Source organism: Plasmodium vinckei (assembly GCF_900681995.1).
Source record: "Plasmodium vinckei vinckei genome assembly, chromosome: PVVCY_13".
Classification (NCBI taxonomy): Eukaryota; Apicomplexa; class Aconoidasida; order Haemosporida; family Plasmodiidae; genus Plasmodium; species Plasmodium vinckei.
This window is the reverse complement of record NC_051305.1, coordinates 501,553-516,232: the sequence shown is the minus strand read 5'-3', so window position 1 is coordinate 516,232 and position 14,680 is coordinate 501,553. Positions and strand designations below refer to the sequence as shown.

General features: G+C 22.9%; 7 protein-coding genes across 7 annotated transcripts; 3 read left to right on the top strand and 4 right to left on the bottom strand.

Annotated features, from left to right (window-relative positions):
* Positions 1 to 875: 875 nt before the first annotated feature.
* Positions 876 to 2,189, top strand: PVVCY_1301280 (conserved Plasmodium protein, unknown function; the record flags this gene model as incomplete). The annotated part of the gene is made up of 6 exons (XM_037634720.1): positions 876 to 1,121; positions 1,239 to 1,307; positions 1,426 to 1,523; positions 1,605 to 1,665; positions 1,763 to 1,907; positions 2,068 to 2,189. The coding sequence occupies 6 exons, from the start codon at positions 876 to 878 to the stop codon at positions 2,187 to 2,189; spliced, it is 741 nt and encodes a 246-aa protein (XP_037490777.1).
* A 342-nt stretch (positions 2,190 to 2,531) lies between these two features.
* PVVCY_1301270 (mitochondrial ribosomal protein S14 precursor, putative) lies at positions 2,532 to 3,085 on the bottom strand (the record flags this gene model as incomplete). The annotated part of the gene is made up of 2 exons (XM_008623803.1): positions 2,532 to 2,684; positions 2,900 to 3,085. 2 exons carry the CDS (start codon positions 3,083 to 3,085, stop codon positions 2,532 to 2,534), a joined length of 339 nt encoding a protein of 112 aa, XP_008622025.1.
* A 965-nt stretch (positions 3,086 to 4,050) lies between these two features.
* On the bottom strand, positions 4,051 to 5,789 carry PVVCY_1301260 (conserved Plasmodium protein, unknown function; the record flags this gene model as incomplete). Its single annotated transcript, XM_008623802.2, has 2 exons — positions 4,051 to 5,502; positions 5,625 to 5,789. 2 exons carry the CDS (start codon positions 5,787 to 5,789, stop codon positions 4,051 to 4,053), a joined length of 1,617 nt encoding a protein of 538 aa, XP_008622024.1.
* Positions 5,790 to 6,494: 705 nt separating this feature from the next.
* PVVCY_1301250 (conserved Plasmodium protein, unknown function) lies at positions 6,495 to 7,120 on the top strand (the record flags this gene model as incomplete). The annotated part of the gene is made up of 3 exons (XM_008623801.1): positions 6,495 to 6,684; positions 6,844 to 6,925; positions 7,027 to 7,120. 3 exons carry the CDS (start codon positions 6,495 to 6,497, stop codon positions 7,118 to 7,120), a joined length of 366 nt encoding a protein of 121 aa, XP_008622023.1.
* Positions 7,121 to 7,788: 668 nt separating this feature from the next.
* On the bottom strand, positions 7,789 to 9,311 carry PVVCY_1301240 (40S ribosomal protein S5, putative; the record flags this gene model as incomplete). Its single annotated transcript, XM_008623800.1, has 4 exons — positions 7,789 to 7,935; positions 8,042 to 8,627; positions 8,801 to 8,876; positions 9,305 to 9,311. 4 exons carry the CDS (start codon positions 9,309 to 9,311, stop codon positions 7,789 to 7,791), a joined length of 816 nt encoding a protein of 271 aa, XP_008622022.1.
* Positions 9,312 to 11,105: 1,794 nt separating this feature from the next.
* On the top strand, positions 11,106 to 13,128 carry PVVCY_1301230 (glutaminyl-peptide cyclotransferase, putative; the record flags this gene model as incomplete). Its single annotated transcript, XM_008623799.2, has 3 exons — positions 11,106 to 11,182; positions 11,928 to 12,786; positions 12,928 to 13,128. The coding sequence occupies 3 exons, from the start codon at positions 11,106 to 11,108 to the stop codon at positions 13,126 to 13,128; spliced, it is 1,137 nt and encodes a 378-aa protein (XP_008622021.2).
* Positions 13,129 to 13,601: 473 nt separating this feature from the next.
* Positions 13,602 to 14,456, bottom strand: PVVCY_1301220 (heme detoxification protein, putative; the record flags this gene model as incomplete). The annotated part of the gene is made up of 3 exons (XM_008623798.1): positions 13,602 to 13,799; positions 13,927 to 14,129; positions 14,243 to 14,456. 3 exons carry the CDS (start codon positions 14,454 to 14,456, stop codon positions 13,602 to 13,604), a joined length of 615 nt encoding a protein of 204 aa, XP_008622020.1.
* Positions 14,457 to 14,680: the final 224 nt, after the last annotated feature.

The following is a 14,680-nucleotide window of genomic DNA, read 5'->3' as shown; positions in this document are numbered from 1 at the left end:
ATGGTCATTTAAAAATATTAGCATTTGGGGGGTGAAATAATTATCATATTTTTAGGTAAGACAAAATATATTTATAAAAATTATGTTATAAATTTGATTATATTTCTTGTTAGCTTAGTATAGAATGATACTGTTTGTAAACAATTTCTGCTATCATGAGGTATTGTCATGTAAATAATTTTATTTAATTTTATGTAAAAATTTACTCATGTAGAATATAAAAGTTTTATTGCATATTTTTGAAAACCTTTAAATGTATAACATTCTAATGGTCTAACAATATTATATATATAACAATAATTCTTAAATTGGAAAATTTATATTTTTTTACAAACTATTGGCATATATAAGTTTTTTTTAATATACATATTTTTCTTTTCAAAATAGTATGAAGGATTAACCCAATTTTATTTGGGTTTGTGAGGAATCATAAACAAAATAATAGTATATGATTTATTATAAATGCACTTAAAATATCGTCTATATTTTTTTATTAAGATTTATAATTGTTCTATTCAATTTAAAAGTTATAATATACGCACGGTTATTTTCCAGAAAATTATGTAGGTATATTTGAATGCTTGCATAATATTGTGGATAATTGAGATAATATATTTTATTGGTAAATAAATTATTAAATAAAGAATAAATTATTAAAAAAATATTGTTACATTAATTTTTATTTCATATATTTTTTAATGGATATAATATTAAAAAATAAACATTATTTGAAAAAAAACAATATTTTTATAATGCAAAATATAACGATGGTTGTTATGTTGTACAAATATTTTTTTTAAATATTTTAAAAGTTAAAAAATTTTTTAGTGAAAATTTTGAATATATATGCATATTTATACAACGAGAAGGGGAATATGGTTCTAGTTCCTCAAAAGTTGATTGTTCATTATAATCATTGTTCTATAAAAAATGTTGGTGAAACTTTCATAGATTATATAAATGTCCAATTATTTTTTTTAAAAAATGTTTTATGTTGTCCTTTTGTATATTTAGTAGAGGAAACTCATCCAATTAGCAATTATAAAGGGTTTCCATATGCCTTCAATACATTAGAGGGAAATATTTTATATGGAGAAGATATTATCAACTATATGAAAAATGTAATTAATATAGAGAAATTATTATGCATTTAAAAAATATGTCCAAATAATAATGCCATTATTCAACATGATAAAATATATATACATTTTATATATTTTAAAAATTTTCCATTTCAGCTTTATCTGTTTGACTCTGTTAACTATGAAACGTATTATGGAATTGTCCACGAGCTTAAGGCAATACTGGTATATCTTACAATACGAGCTTATACTTTATCATAAATGTGTATTTGTATTTATTTATTCATTTATTTTCTTTCGTATGTCTGCTTCAAATATAGTTAAATTAAACCTTTATTTATAGATATACTATCTATGGGAAGATGAGCAAATTTACAATAATTTTACAAAAAAAATATACCGAGACAATTTTTTTTATCTCTATTATGTTTATATAATAAGGTAAACATATGCATGTATAGGGAATACTATATATGTGTTTAAAATAAATGGAAAAACTAAATACTATTTTTTATTTTATAGAAAACTAAAATATGAAAATTTGGAAAAATGCAAAACATTCGGATTAGACAATCACAACTTTGTTAGTACTACATGTGAAAAACAAAAAAATATATTATGCCTTTTACTATTGTTATATTATTTGATCATTATGCCCCTTGTTTGTATTTAATTTATAGAATATAAAAAGATTGAAGGAAATTTTAAATATACTAGATAGTGTTTTATGTGGCGATGAACAACCACTGAAGGAGAACACTGTTTGTTATTTTCACTCGATTTGTTTTTCCATTTTATCAATTTTCTATTCAATACCTTTAAAATGTAAGACAATATTATTTTATCGTGCCATTTATGACTTAATGTTATAAGATATTTTATGAGATTGTGAAAAAGAAAAAAATAGGAATTTATAATTTTAATTCATATTAACATTATTGGTGGCTTTTATTTATTTCTCATTTTTTTAATATGATTACAATAGATAACAGTGAGTTGCAGGATACCTTAATGTCAAACCCCAATTTAATAGACTTCGTAAAAAATCTTAATAGCATGTATAATGTATGGAAAAACGAAAAATCATTTCTTTTAGGAGTACAATAAATATGATAATTATACAAGTGATATTTAGGAAAAGAAAAAAAAATAAATCGATTTACAACAGTATGGATGTTTCTTGAGAAGACATTATTTTCTCAAACAATATTATATTTTGGATATTTACAAAAAAATATAACTTTTTAATAATATAGGTTTAATGTTTTTAAATTATTTGTTTAAAAAATAAGTAGAAAAAGTAGTATACTTATTATATGTTACGAAAAATTGTATATCCCATATACATAATATAAACAAATATTATATAATATTTGTGTGTGTATTTGTTTTTTTTTTATATAGCCAAATGTACATAATTTATTGGGAAAAAAAAAAAATTAACTTTTTTTACCTGAACAAGTCAGGTCTATAACCATATTTTTTTAACCATCCTTCTCTAGCTGTTTGAAAAAAAGCCATTTTTGCCATCCTAGTAAATTTATAAATTCCTCGTGAATATCCGCCTTGTATACATCTCATACGTATTCGATTAATTCCTACCTAATTTTAATAAAAAAGAGGTGACATATATTTGTAAAAAATGTGTGTGTAAAATAAAATGGCATAGTAGCTACGTATGTACATATCATTTCAGGATGATAAGAGAAATAAAATTGGAGTTATGAAATACGAATTGCAAATATAGAGTTTAGCAATATTCTCTACAACAAGTTTAGGAATTATTCGTGTGTATATATTTTTTTTAATGTGGCTACTTTATTGTTTATTCTTATATGTCCTTTAAATCCTAAATTTTCGAAAATGTTTTTATAAATTCTAGTATTTACTTCGGATTCCATAAAAGCTCTTCTTGCTAAAATATCTCTATAAACATTTATGTTATAACTTGGGAATCCTAAAGGTACTTGGTTTAAATATGGCCCTGGGTCTCGTGCTGCCATTTAAGTTGGTACTGAGAATACATAAATTTTTTAATAAATATTTGCTATAATGTTAGTAAACAGGAACTAAAGAAAGGGCTAATCTTTAAAAAAAAAACAATAATAAAATAAATATAGTATATATACTTATTTATTACCATAAAAAAGTTATACTAATAAAATAAATGTAGCATACATAATTATTTTATTATAAAACATATTCTAAAAAAATCATAGTAAATTTCTAAATTATGAAATAAAAAAAATTAATATGCTATTTTTTCAAAAATATTTATTTTATTATTTTTTAAAAGTTTCTACAAAAAATGTGCATATGAATATTTCAGTTAAAAGTTTTAAGAACATAATGCTATGCATATACAAATAGGGGGAAATAAAATCCAATAAAAATTATCATATAAATATAATGAATAAGAATATGTGTATTCATTTTATAAATGCAAAAAAGTTTAGATAGCTTATTTATATTAAATATATTATATTGGGTAAAATACTAAATTAAGATTAATGAATATGATAAATTGTTGAACCTTAAAATAAGTGTAATGGGTGTAGGTAATTTACACCTGAACTTGCATAGGCAATAAATATGTCAATTTATTTTGAGAAGCATACATGGGAATAGATAGATGTCTGTTCTCCATACATGATTTGAAAAACTACAGATTAAATCACCAAAAATGTTTAAACTTAAGTTGTATAAAGTTATTATAAAAATTAAAAAGTGTTATTCACGCATGTAAGTTGCATGTATATGTATTGCTCCTTTGTCTATATCATAGAGCAAATTTTATAAAAAACAACAAAACAAATATAGGGTCCCATTTTTCCTTATTAATATTATCGGTAAAATGAAGACTTGTGTGTATAAGGAATCGAAGCATTAGTTAGGAATGTAAATGAAAATGTAAGGAAATAATGAAATTGAAAAAAATAATTAGATAAATATTCACGAAATAGTTTTATCATTTCTTCGATAGATACTTTGGTTTAACGGCTACCATTTTTACTTTTTTATTATTTATTGTTTGAGAACTAATAATACATAATTCTTTTATATATTTTTGTACGAGTATAAAATTTTGATTTTTTTCTTTTATGTTTAAAATGTCTAGCAAAGTTAATATGTCCATTTTTCCATTATTTTTTTCAATAATTTTTAATAATATTTTAGCACAATTTTCTTTTTTTAATTGTATTTCATTTTTTCTAATTTTATCTTTTATATATTCATTAATATTATGAATTTTATTAGTTTCATTTTTTTCATTTGTTTCATTTTTAATATTTTTTCGTGTTCTATTATTATTGTCATCTTCTTCTTCTTCATCATCTTCATCATCGTCATCTTCATCATCATCTTCACTATCAACTTCGTCATTTCTTTCAATACCAGTATTTGTATTTTTTCTTTTTTTATTAATTTGGTTTGCTTTATTTCTAGCATGATCAATAGAAATTTGTGATTTATTATCTATATTTCTTTTTTTTAAACTAGTATCTTGATCATTTTCATCCTCATCCTTATCTTCTTCTTCTTCTTCTTCGTCTTCTTCTTCATCATCTTCATCATCATCAGAATATTGATTTAACTCATCATCTTCTTCATCATTAATTTGTTGTTTTAATAAAGATTTCATGGCTTGTCCATATGATGTTAATATAGATTCTTCATTTCCTGAGTTATTATCTGATTCTTCATTTTCATCTTCATCATCAAAAAATTCTTGAGCAGATTCTTGCATATACAAATCTTCATCATCACTTCTTTTTCCATCATCATTATAATCCCAACTTGATTTATTTTTTCTAATCTCAGTTATAGATAATGCTGAATCAACATAATCGATTTCTTCTTTGTTTTCTCTCTTTTTTAATTTATATAAATTTTTTAATCTTTTTTTTTCTTGTCTTTTTAATCCTAAATCATCATCAGAAGAAGAGGAATAATTTTTGAAATTTTTACCTGAATGACCAGATACAGTATTAGATAAATTTTCATGATTATTTGCATGATTATTATTTATAAGTGTTTTTTTTTTTGATGTATCTTTTGTTTTTAAATTTAGTTTCATACTTTCTTCTTTATTTTTTAATCTTTCAATTATATCATCTAATCTTTTATTATTTTTTTCTGCTTTTAATTTTTCTTGTGTAATATCAGCATTATATGCATTTAACGTTTTTGCTGATAAGTCTGGTTCAAATACTTGCCAGCTAGAAACAGGATATAACTCTGAATATTCTTCATTTTCACATAAAACAAAAAATACATCTGTATTTAAATTACATTTTTTAGATACATAGGATTTATGAGTTATTTTGGCTTTATCTGTGGATGTGTTTTTTAGTAGCCAATAGTTGGGGGTATCGTTTTTTTCATTGTCGAGTACTTCTTCAGGGTTCTCATCCTTTGACTGTAAAAGAGGAAAGTGGAAAATGAAATGGTAAACTATTATAGTCAGGGCATAAGCAGTATGAAGCACAAGAAAAAGGATGTATGTATTTTTTTGTTTTTTTCTTGTTTTTTTTTTCTTACTATAAATGTTACTGGCGGAGCCAATCGATCAATTTCACTATGATTTGTAAATCTCGAAATTAGATATTTTACATTATCATTTGTTTTGTTAATCCTGACTCGTTTATTGCCATGTTTGGACAAGTGAAAATCCGAATATTTTATTGTATCATTTTGTTCATTCATTTTGATATTTTTTAAAATTTTTACAAAAAAAAAATTGCTACTTTTCAAACCCGTATATATCAATACAATTTTCCTTGAGTGTGCCAATACATCCTATTTTTACTAGTTCTATATTTTTTTTGTGTGAACTAGTCAGTATTTACTTGTGTTTTTTGAAAAATCATTTGCTTTAATGCTTCCTAAAAATAATAAAGTATATTTATATTTTTTAGCCATTCCTTATGCATATATTTATATTGAAATTACATACATCACTGAAAATTACCTCAAAAATGAATATCCTCCATAAAAAAGTACTAAATATGTAATTGTATATTTGTTATATAATATATATGATAAAAATAAAGTAAAAATAAAGTGATGAATATTAAATAATGAAAAAAGGCAATCGGCAATATGTCATAATATACTCTGCCTATCATCATGCGCTTGTAGATAAAAAAATTGGAAATAAAAATATAGGTAAAAAAAAAAAATTAAAAAAAAAAAATAAAATAAAAATAAAAAAATTAATACAGTTTGAATAATTATCAATTCTTTTGATATTTATTTTATAACAATAATATGAGGGCATATCATATTTAATATAAAATTAAGAAAACATATTAAAAGTACTTTATAAAAATATAAAAGAAGAATAATCATATAATATATAATAAATAAAATGATTTATTTTTTGGTTATTTTTTAAAAAAGGAAAAAAAAATGAGTAAAGTAGTAAAGAAAACAAAAAACCCAAATAATGTTAATAACAAAAAAAAGAAATCAATAGACACAATTGTTCAAAATGATGAGGACAGTTTAAATTATAATCCATTTACAACAAAGGAAACAATAAAGCCATTTGATTTAGATATAGAAGATGAGATAGTTGAAAAGGAAGAGAATAAAAAAGGTATAAAAAATGAGCAAGCAAAATAATAATAGTAAAACAATATATGGATTATGTTTGTTTTTAAAGACGTATGACATGATAAGCATTGAATGCATGGGTATATACCTCATTTATTATTACACCTTTATGTTATGTTTTGTATTTTTATTATATTCTCAGACCCATTTAAAGAGTTACTTAAAAAAAGAATAAAACAAATGAATGCCAAAGTTGGCAGAATTAAAGAAAACCAAGATGAAAGGTAATAAATATTATAAAAATATATGCATACTTATTTATACATATCATATATATTTGAATAAATATATTTATTGTTACTTTTTTTTTTTTTTAATTATAAAGGGAAAGTTTTGAAGATGAAATGGAAAAATCTGGTAAGGAGTGGTATAAACAAAATTTAGTGAATGATGTTCCAAGAAAATTAACAATTATGTAATTAAAGACATGAAGAAATATAATAAAAAGAAAATATAGTCTAACAATTTTTTTTTTCATTTATTTTGATAAGATTAGTATAATAATTTTTTATTTTTTCACCTCAATTTATATCATTAACATTGTTTTGTTTTATTAATTAACCTTCTTATGATATCACCATTACATAAGTAAACTAATTTACATTATTATGATATCACCATTACATAAGTAAACTAATTAACATTATTATGACATCACTATTACATAAGTAAACTAATTAACATCTTATTTTTTATTTCTAAATATGATTTAGTTTTTTTTTAAGACAGTATGTCATTATATATTTGTTTTCACTTGGTATAAAAACTATTTAATGATATTGGACATATGCATAAAAATATTTTGCCAATTTTTCAGACAGCTATTTTGTTTTTTAAAAATATTTTTAAAATTTTACTTTATATAATTAGTTGTTTTCGTTTTTTATTATATGTTTTAAAAACTAAGTAAAATCATAATATTAATTAAGTAAAAAAAATATTATATATAGATATATATAAGGGAAATAATATAATAACAAAAATACTCAGGGATCACATAAAAGGCGCAATTACTATTAAAATAATGTACATATGTTTGATTAATATTCCTACTTAGCTATACATATATATATTTTTTCTTCGATGCTTAAATTATTGTTTTAATTCCTTTTACGTTTTGATATGTTTCAAGAAAATCGGACCATTCCTCGTATGGGGATTTGTCGAATTTGGTTACTTTCCACAAGTCTGGGGTTAAATATCCGTATGTTTTGCTCAAAGCATTGAAAATGGCCTAAGAAGAAGTAAATAAATTAACGTAAATATGTATGTAATATAACGATTTTTTTCCAGCTTTTTTTTTATGTTTTTTTTCTATTTTTTTTCCATTTTTTGCGTACCCTTAGAAAGTTTCCTCTGGTTTTGGTTTTTCCACAAGATGATGAAAAGCAATCTTTAATTCCGGCAAAGTTTAACATTTTTTTTGTTGTTGGTGCACCGACAATTTGTGTACCTCTTGGGGCAGGAATTAAACGAATACGAACACTACCACATTTTCCTGAGACTTTCATTGGTACTGTGTGTGGGTCTCCGATTTTGTTACCCCAATATCCTCTTCTTACTGGGATTAAAGAAAGTTTTGCTGCAATAATTGCTCCTCTTATAGCTGTGGCAACTTCCTTTGCACATTTGACTCCTAAACCACAATGTCCATTTCCGTCACCAATTGCTACAAAAGCTTTAAATCTTGTTCTTTGACCTGCACGAGTTTGTTTTTGTACAGGCATAATTTTTACAACGTCATCTTTTAATGGGTGTGCACATTCATTTGGTTGAAAAAAATAATCAATAATTTGATATTCTTTAATTGGTAATGAATGTAAATATATTTCTTCAATTGATGATATTTTTCCTTCTTTTACTAATCTTCCTAATTTTGTTACTGGTACCCAGTTTTTTAAATCATCTTCTGCTGAGCCTCGTCCTCTAAAAATTTTTAAAATAGTAATAAAAATGGTATACAAATTTACATTAACCGTTCATATTTTTTTTTAAATAAAATAAAAAAAAGCTAGCTGTGTTCAGTTAAATATGCAAAATATTATGTACATTACATAAGATATGTAGTATATATATATAGGTATAAAAATAATTTTTACCTTCCTCTTCCTCTGCCTCTGACGCCTCTAGCTCCCCTAGCACCTCTTCCAAAACCTCTTGAAAAGCCTCCTCTATCTGTTATTTATAAAAAAAAGTATGTGTATATGAATGGGATAAAAATTAAATATAATATTTGCTCATAGCTATTATGTATTTAAAAATATTTTTTTTAATTGTTCATAATATATTATGACACACATTAATATATAAGCATAATATATATAGCATAATATGTATAGCATAATATGTATAGCATAATATGTATAGCATAATATGTATAGCATAATATGTATAGCATAATATGTATAGCATAATATGTATAGCATAATATATATAACAGAATATATGATACAAACACAAAGTATTATAAATAAGAAATATTAATATCTATAATAATAAAAATTGTTAAGTTTCCAAAAATAAGAATTAAATAATAAAACAGAGAAATATAAGTTTAAAATAGGTTATGGATGAAAATGAAAAAAATAAAATTTAAATATTACCTTCCATTGTTTTCGATTTTTATAGTATTATAATGTTAGTTTTTTTTTAAAATACTTATGTTTTTTTTGTATTTAATAAAATTTGTTGTTTATTTTACAAATATTATAAAAACCATTAATTTATTTGTTTTTTTATATTTTGTAAATTATTTTTCATATTGTAAATTTACATAGGATTATTATTATTCATTATTTTATTTATTTTTTTTTTTTTTATTTACAAGAACATATATTGTTCTTATTTTTTTTACATATACGAAGTAATAATTTTTCTTACAATTGGTTTTTTTTTGCTATATATGCACAGATTGTATTATATATTTTATGCATTATATGGGTAATATAGAATATCCTCTTTTTTTAAAAGTTATTAATTAATATATTTTTCCTTATAGAAAAAAAAATAAAAAAAGCTTATGTATGTATATATATATATATATATGCATATACAGTTTCATAATACGTATGTTGTGTTAAAGGTGCGAACTGCCCCTAATAAAAAAAACCCGGAAATATAATATATGGTAATTTGGAGAAGATATAAAATGGGGCTAAGAAGGTAATAATATATATATACCTCATATAATGCAATGCATATTGAAAGTATAGTAGCCAATTTGGCAATAAATATTGATATTATATAGAAAAGCTGGAATGACCGACCTTTAAACTGTGCCTATTATATTGCCGTATATATTTATATGCAAATAGTAAACTCTATATATTTTAATAGGGATATATTTTAATTAAGTATAGACCATATCAGGGTTAAAGGAAAACCCATTTAAATATATAGATGAATTTTTTTGTAAAATAAATTAATAAAATGTATTTTTTTCCTAAAAAAATTTATTTAAATGTAAATTATTAAATATATATTTAAAGAATATTTTTTGATAACTATTTTACTTTGTATAAAATAGGAATTTTACATTTTTAAATATAATAAGGTGTTCATAAAAAATATATACAAAAAATTATCATATCACTTTTATCCCTATGTATAAGAAAAATATACTACTACCACTAATGCATTTCATAATATATATTTGATACTTAAAAAATGGGTTTATTTTGGCATAAAAATTTAATAATAATATTTTCATTTTTTAAATAAATATTTTTTTTTTCGTAAAACATATATATACTAAGATTTGTTACAATGGATAAATAAACATAATTATGATTTAATGAAATTGGATTGAATACTTTTACTATTAGCTAGCACATTTTTTCTAAGCTGTATTTTTTTTTTCTTTTTTTTTGTGAATTTCCTTTTGTTCCCTATATGGGCTTGGTGTATTTTTTCCCCTCAAAGTTGTTGACATATATAAGGGTACTTGTATTTTCTTTTATTTTTTTATTATATTTATAAGGGGTGTAAATAAGGGAAATAAAAGGGGAAAGAAACTAATATACCTTTGAGACGGCCTTAAAAAATGTTAATATATATAAATTAAAATTGTAAAATAAATATGTGCATATCTTGCATATAAAAATAAAACAAATTATATATACATTATTTAAAGTAGCGGAAAATATATATAATTTGTTTTGTTTTTATATGCAAGATATGCACATATTTATATACACATTATGTATTAAATAATTGTCTGTATTAAACTTTTATAAAAAAATAAGTAACTTAATCTTTCTCAAATGAATTAATGTAATGTATTTGAAAATATTTATGTATAATGAGCTTTTTGCTTCATTTTTTTTTATGTGTGCCAAATAAGTATAAGCCAATACTCCAAAAAAAAAAAAGTATGGGGGGAGTCAAACAAAATTATTGATAAACATGGCAAATAAATTAGTTGCAAGGAAAAAAATAGCTACCCATATTGCTCGGGAAAATAATCTTGTAAAAAATAAAAGGTTATAAATATATGAAGAAATGCTAAAGTGTACATATAATGTGTAGACATATATTTTATTTGTTGTGTACATGCTAATTTATTTTTTATTTGATTTATATTTTGTTCATAATTATATCACCATATTAAAATTAGTGGCCCTGATTAATGCCAGCTTTTTGTATGCACATATATATAGACATATTTATAAGAGAATGAGAAAAAAAAATATAGAGCATTCCATCATTTGTTTATCAAATTATATTACAATTAAAATGAGACATGTATGTAAATTGACTTTGTTTGAAAACAAAAAATGAAAATTGAAAAAATGTATTTATTTTTTTACAATTTATTGTAAATGTAGTTGATTTTTTTAAAATTGTTTCATTACATATTGTTTATGAATATATTTATTAATTTGTCTACTCATTTGTTTAATTAGTTACATTTTGATTTATGATGAGAGCATGCATAAATTTATTTAAGGGTTCTCTTTAATTTTCATTATCGTTTTAAAAAATAAAAAATTTTCAATTATGGAAATATTTGTCTGATTACGCAATTCATGTGTGTTTATCAGTTGTGCACATATACACAATATGTATATATTATTTATGAATATATTATAATATATACAATTCAAACTTATTTACCAATTCAATATATATATATACATATTTAGTCTGCTTGTGCATGTAGATAGCGTCTTAAAATTAAACATTTTTTTAACATAAAAAAAACAATTTTACAATGTGTTTTTGCAGATCTGTGAAAAAGGTGGTGGTCCTTGTGATAATCATTTGTATGCTAATAGCTGCTACAATTTTGTTAATTCTTCATTTTACTTTAAATGGGAATAGTGGGTATCCTATTGATATAGGGGTTTATACATATGAAATATTAAATAAATATGAGCATGTTCATGATCCAACAGTTGGACAGCAAGCAAATGTGGATTCAATAGTTCATCAAAGATATACAACCAATCATCCTTTTACTCAAGGCTTATTATATATAGATGGTAATACATTAATTGAATCATCAGGATTATATGCAGTTAGCTATTTAAGAAGATTTAATCTAAAAACAGGTTCAACAGAGCGTTTTTATAATATAACAAATAATTATTTTGCAGAAGGTATAGCAATAGTTATTGAACCTGAAACATATAGAAAATTTATATTTGTATTGACATATAAAGAAAACACTATATTAGTATTTGATTATAATACATTTGAATTATATAACACATTTGAACATGAGTTAGTTGGATATGGACTGACTTCAAATTTAGATCCTATTCATTCTATTCAAGATTTAAGAAATGGTAAATTTGCAAATTATCAAAAATTATGGGCAACATCAGGAAATGAATTTTTATATGAATTAGAGATTCCAAATAATTTTAAAAAAGTAAATAAAATAAATATAATTAACAAAAAAAAAGTTACATGTGCTGGATTTACTATGAAGCATGTTAATGAATTGGAATACCATTTACAAGAAAAAACAATTTATGCTAACATATTTATGACAAATTTAATAATCGAAATTGATATATCTAAAGGATCATGTCTTAAAATAATTAATCTTACTGGATTAATTGATCATAACACAAATAAGGTAACAATATAATATACGTATAGTCATTTTTTGCATATTCCCTTTTTATTTCATTATTTTTACAGTCGTGGCACACCAAATAGAGCATACACATGGTGATACACATGCTGATACACAATTTCTTTCTTTTTAACTTTATAGGAAGCCGTTGGAAGAAGTAGGGAATCCTTCTTAAACGGAATTGCAATAAATCCAGTAAATAGTAAGGAGGGTATTCCCAATTTACTAGTAACTGGGAAGTTTTGGCCAAATTTATTTGAAATAAAACTTGTAAAAAATAATGGATTGAATGCGCATAATTTATTGGTTGAATATTTTAAAGCAATTAGGCATCACCATTAGGGAAAGTATGAAAATTATTTATTTGCTAAATTTCGCGTATTTATCGCGTTATGTTTTTTTTTTATTTATATAGCTAATTAAAGAGTATTCCTAGCTAGCACTTTTAAATATATTCCTTAATTTTTCATTTAAAATGTGTTGGGTGGAATATGCTAATATTTAATTTCCGAATTTGATAATTCGGCATTTCGTGTTTGCCATTGTTATTTTTATTATATATTGTCATTATTTTATTTTTTTTTTCATTTTTTTTGTTTTATAAATTTAAAGTTAGTAATAATAAACATATGTATGAGCATATATAGTTCCCAAGGGAACAAACTAATTTCCTTTAAAATGAAAATACAAAGACACAATAAAGGGGATAAAAAATGTGCATAAAAAATAGTTATATATATAAATTAATTATATTAATATGTAATTATTTAATTATGTTTGCTAAAATAACATATGGAAATTTTGTTTGAATGGTACTAAAAAATTATTGGTTTATCTATGATATGAATTATCCCATTATGGCATTTCATATTGGGTCTTATAATTTTTGCTTCATTTAAATATATAGAATGATCGCAATTTTTAAATTCCCCTTTTATTTTTACAATTATATCGTTGTTTATTAAAGTTGTTAATTTTTCTGGGGCGTCTCGTTTTTCGTTGTATATGAGCCACTGAAAATGTGAAAAGTGAAAAAATATGTAGTATGAAAAAAAATTCATCAAAATATATTGCTGTTCATATGAATGTGTAAATAATATTGCATGTTAATAATTTTTTCAATAAGTTTGGTTTACTAACGGGCTGATAGGATGAGCCATATAAATCTCTATACATCCATAAACCTTTAGTAAAATGATTTAAAACAAATTCAGACATTTTATTATCATCATTATATAATTTATTTAAGCTATTTGCACTCAATAAATTTAAGGCCTCGTCTGAAGGAAGAAATCCCGTATACGGCCCTTCCAATGACAGCTCATGAATTAGCGATGAGCTAGCTAAAAAAAAAAAAAAAATAATAAATAACGTTGCACACACTAGCGAAGGTGTAAATTGGCTATTTGCATATAATTATTAGACTAATTAGAATAATGGAAAATTAAAAAATAACCATTTGTATTTCTTAAAAGAGTTGAAAAGTTTTTTAGTTCATTATGGGAAAATATTAAATTAATTACAGTCCTTCTAACAGGTTTATGTTCAAAACACCAATAAACCTTTCTATTAATACTTTCTGGGTCATTGGTTACTTTTTGTGGTCTCCTTAAACCGCCACAACGTGTGTAATTTCTTTTAAGGATTAAATTATACAATTTTTTTTTCATATTTTTCGGAAACTTCACATAAATGTTGCATATATGGCATATATGCTTACAAATGCGCAAACACTAGTAGCATACTTAAAAAAACAAATGCAAGGATGCGCACAAATATGTATATTTTATGTGTTTTGTCTGAACAAGGGATGCATTTTTTAATTATATTTATGTGAGTATATTTATTAATTTGGCTATTTGATTTTTTAGGGTAAATGGTAAATTATAGTTAT